A 5,000-nucleotide genomic window follows, 5' to 3' on the forward strand; every position below is an offset into this window, starting at 1 on the left:
GCTCTCTGGGTGTGTGCTCTGATTCGGACACACCTGCTCTGCACTCAGGTAATTCTCCCTCCCTTCAGCACCCTTCCATCATCCCTCTCTCTCTCTCTTTCTCTCTCTTTCTTTTCTCTTTCCCTCCATTTTGCCCTTTCTTTCCATCTTGACAATGTTGTGCTCTTCTGTGTAATAATCGCACAGTCCTGTTTCTGTGGATCTCATTAATGTCTATAGTTTCAGTCTCAAAGTTAGTATTATCTATGGTGTAGATCTAGTCCCCTCAGGTCCTATACAATATACCCCCATATTGAGTTAGTTCCAAATCCTCCCTGCTCCAGGACCCCTGAACTTATCAGGCTATGGGTCTTCAGAGGTTTGAGAAACACAACTGTATCTAAACATATCGTGATCCAGCCTCATCATCAGTGCATTGGAGTTTGGCTCACTGCTTTATGTGGCAGTCCAGTGGTGGCCTGCTCTATGGAGATGAGGTTGCAGGTGACATGAAGACAGTATGTGTGTGTGCTAGCTCATGGTCATAATCCGCCATTTATGATTCGTGTACATTCGAGTTTTGCCATCCATGTCGTGTGTGGTGCACTATGTAAGGGATAATGTATAGAACGCCGGTCATTATTGGGAAAATAAGTCCCGCAGCGCGCAGCGGAGGGGTCTTGTTCCGCCCTGAAGGGACTTATTTTCACAATAATGACCGGCGTTCTATACATTATCCCGCTTATTACACGGTTACTTGCCAAAACGAAACAATAAACTCCTCACGATGTGACTCTTTAGACTACATAGCCTAGGTTATAGCCTATTTGTTACCGTTTCATTGTGGCTTTTGGTGAGAAACAAATAGTTCGACAACAGCACACGCTGAACTTGAATCAAACATTCGGTAGAACACAGCTGTTCCAGTCCTTGCGTAGTGATATGAAAGACGTGAAGTAGAAGCACAAAGGCCATTTTCCTTGACAGCGGTCTGTTATACTTAGCAACGGTCTGTTATTGAGAATTAGCAGACCACCGAACGTTGGGAAGGCCCATTCAAGTGAATGGAGCATCCTGCAGCACTCTGAAGAGCCGTGTAATAAGCATAAAGAATCACTAGAATAAAAGATGGGTAGGCTTTGAATAGAGGAAGGTCTGATTTAGCTTCACTGAAATCATTTATAAAATCAGTAATGCTGTCCACCCAGTGGGTCAGTCATCAGTCAGCTCCTGACCCTTTGAGCATCATACAAAACAGAGAGAATGGCAGTGATGAGAAGGGATTGTAGCAAGTGAGCATTTGGTAATGTTGTTGGGGAATAAAGTGTGTGTGTGTGTGTGTGTGTGTGTGTGTGTACGTGTGTACCTGTGTGTGCATGTGTGTGTGTGTGTGTGTGTGTGTGTGTGTGTGTGTGTGTGCATGTTTTCCAGGTGACCAGTCAGATCTGGGCTACAACTCACTGTCTAAAGAAGAGGTGCGGAGAGGAGAGACCATCCCTGAGAAAGAGAAGAGGGAGAGTGACTGCAGCTCCTGTGAGTGCATGCACACACACACACACACACACACACACACGCGCACACACACACACACACACACACATGCACACACACACACACACACACACACACACACACACACACACACACACACACATGCACACACACACACACACACACATGCACACACACACACACACACACACACACACACACACACACACACACACACATGCACACACACACACACACACACACACGCGCGCGCACACACACACACACACAAACACTACATGCACAAATAAATTCATATATACTGTATGTGCACACAAGAAACCCACAGACAAACCAACACACAAAAACACAGTTGAATTCTACTGCTCTCTGGTGGAAGAAAATAAAACTGTAAATACAGTGGTTCTGAGTTGTTTATCTTGTGACTGCTTTTACTTGTGTATCTCTGTTAGTGTGTATGTCTGTGTGTATGTGTGTCTACTTGTGTGTGTGTGTGTGTGTGTTTGTGACTGTGTGTGACACACTTTTGGTGTTTCTGGTGTAGTGTCTGAGACAGAGAGTGCCAAAGGCAGTGGAGACTGTCTTCCACAGCTGGACTTCCCAGCTCCTAATCAGCCACGTCCAGGGATTGTCCGTGGCAACTCTTGCTATGATGGTCCTGCCCTTAATAAACAAGAAAGCTCCTCAGGTCAGTGTGTGTGTGTGTGTGTGTGTGTGTGTGTGTGTGTGTGTGAGAGAGTAAGATAGAGAGAGAGACCATAATGATGTGCCATTGAGGTGTTTTCTCTACATCTCCCCCTATTTTCCTGCTTATCACTTGTTCCCATTTTCTCTCTATTGGCTCCAACTTTTTAATCGGCACTCTCTTCCTCTCTAGCCGTTGCTGGTCTCCTCTTCTCCTCCTCTTTAGAGGACATCGGGGTCATGCAGGGAGGCAGTCTGCATCGTCGCCTGGGTAACAAACGGGAGAAGACCGACGGCTCTCTGGAGGAGTCTGGGGTGAGAGGTCGTCGTCATAGCGGCGACTCGGCCACCCCCACTGGCACAGTCCTTGGCCTGAGCCTGAACCAGGGTGAGACGGACCCGCACAAGATCGCCCGTAACCTAGGAGACGACGCCAAGATCCTCTCGGGGAGCCTCCGCAAGAGCCGGCGATGTGAAACGCTGGGCATGAACAGCAAGCAGGCTCACGCACTCCTAAACGACGACGAAGTACCGATGCACAGGCTCTCCCTCACAACAGCAGATGATGCAGCAGAGGATGAAGACTCCAGTGATGAGGAGAGGCCCGATGAGGACAAGGTGGACCTGGCGGACATCTTTGACCTGGAGGACTTGGACCTGGACTCAGAGGGGATCATGGGATGTGGGGCAGGGCCGCGGCGCCAATCGGTCCCGGTCCAGCTGGCCCGGCCGGCCAAGCGCATGGGCATCCAGATGGGCTTCGACCCGCTGTCGCTCCTGGCGGCCGAGACCGAGTCCGAGGTGGCAGAGGTGTGCAGCGAAGGCGCCGGCGCCCGGACCCCGCCAGGGATGCGCCGTGACCTGGCCGTGGAGATTGAGATGTACATGAACCACCTGGGCAGCCCGCTGAGCAGCCGGGCGCCTAGCAGCGTGGACCTGCGCTTCCCCACCAGCCCAGCAGGGGGCGCTCACCACCAGCAGCACGAGGCGCGGCGCGGGAGCCTGCCCCACTGCTCGTCCCGGGCGCTATCCGTGCCCCGCTCGCAAACCTACCACTCGCACCAGCAGGTGGCGCACTCGCACAGCTCGCACAACGTGCAACAGCGCTCACGCACACCCCAGGCCAACACGCCGACCCACGCCAGGGCCCGGCTGTGGTCCTCGCCCGCGTATCCACCCGACGGGGCCCCTCAGCAGGGCGAAGAGAGGGACCGGGACCCCCACTCGGACCTGGCGTCCCCCCCCCCCCTCTCCCTCGCCCTACTCCTCCTCCTTTGGGCTGGACACTCTGCTCACGCCCTCGCTGGACGTCTTCAAGAGCAGCATGGTGTCGGCGGGGAAGGGTGTGGCCGAGAAGGCCAGCCGCTGGTACTCACGACTGGCCACTTACACCACTCCCACCAAGGTACACACATGCAGACTCTTGAACACAAATACACACTTTTAAATGTAAATCTCCCTGCCATACCTGAGCATCCACACACACACACATGTACATACCCCATCTTACATGCATCCACACACACATACACACACACACACACATGTACATACCCCATCATACATGCATACACACATGTACATACCCCATCATACATGCATACACACATACACACATGTACATGTACATACCCCATCTTACATGCATCCACACACACATACACACACACACACACACACATGTACATACCCCATCATACATGCATCCACACACACATACACACACACACACACATGTACATACCCCATCATACATGCATACTGAAGAATGCTATTAAAATTGTCTCCTTAATTCCAAATGGAGACACAGTTGACCGAGTAGATTCCAGTGTAGTTAAGAGCAGGTAAAACTTGAGGCTGGCTTGCGAAAGAATAGTCCTTTATTCTGGATGTAACAACAGAGTTCTGGTAACCCTGTTGTACGCACAGCACAGCACAGTGTTGCAAGGTGAAGCCAAGGTAAGAAACTGAAGCAAAGATCTGGGAAACTCCTGGCTAATTATAATACCAGAATATACATTCACGTCTGGGGTCAAATTGGAGGGGGGAAACAGACAGTGATATAGCCTTATTCAATTAAGACGTCTTGTGAGGGAACAATTAGTTAGGTACACCATTTGCTATTGTAAGGTGACAACATTCTGTCTGCTTACAATAAACATCCTGTCCTCGCAGTTTCTGCAGTATTAAACAAAGAACCAAAAGAATGACATACAGAAAACCACTAAAATCTAACAATACACACATACACACATGTACATACCCCATCATACATGCATCCACACATACACACATGTACATACCCCATCATACATGCATACATACACACACATGCACATACCCCATCATACATGCATCCACACACATACACAGTGTTTCCCATACATTGACTTATTTGTGGCGGCCCACCACAATATAAATATTGACCACCACACAATGATTTTTCCAGGTTTTACTAAATTGTACTTAAATCTGGTTAGCATCATAACCACACTGTGCTAATTTGTTAAAAACTGTTGCATTCAAGTTAATTCTGCAAACCTACCACCACAAATAGAATTCAATTCTGTGGGAAACACTAATACATGTACATACCCCATTATACATGCATTCACTCACACACACATACACACATGTACATACCCCATCATACATGCACACACAAACACATACATGTACATACCCCATCATACATGCATCCACACACACACACACATGTACATACCCCATCATACATGCATCCACAATAGGGCTGGAATAAACGATTATTTTTTAAACGATTAATCTAGCGATTATTTTTTCGATGCATCGATTAATCTAACGAT

General features: G+C 48.9%; 1 protein-coding gene across 7 annotated transcripts in view; it reads left to right on the forward strand.

Annotated features, from left to right (window-relative positions):
* Positions 1-5,000, forward strand: part of LOC121682331 (C-myc promoter-binding protein-like) — a 37,951-nt gene that overhangs the window by 31,716 nt on the left and 1,235 nt on the right. For 4 of the 7 annotated variants that reach the window (XM_042062434.1, XM_042062436.1, XM_042062435.1 and 1 more), the window contains 3 exons: positions 1,411-1,512; positions 2,036-2,179; positions 2,369-3,580. In XM_042062434.1, the coding sequence (XP_041918368.1) occupies positions 1,411-1,512; positions 2,036-2,179; positions 2,369-3,580 (1,458 nt within the window). Of the gene's footprint in view, positions 49-1,410; positions 1,513-2,035; positions 2,180-2,368; positions 3,581-5,000 lie in introns of all 7 variants that reach the window. The other 3 variants (XM_042062432.1, XM_042062431.1, XM_042062433.1) reach the window with 1 other exon arrangement.

The sequence above is a fragment of the Alosa sapidissima genome, chromosome 14, assembly GCF_018492685.1.
Source record: "Alosa sapidissima isolate fAloSap1 chromosome 14, fAloSap1.pri, whole genome shotgun sequence".
Lineage (NCBI taxonomy): Eukaryota > Metazoa > Chordata > Actinopteri > Clupeiformes > Clupeidae > Alosa > Alosa sapidissima.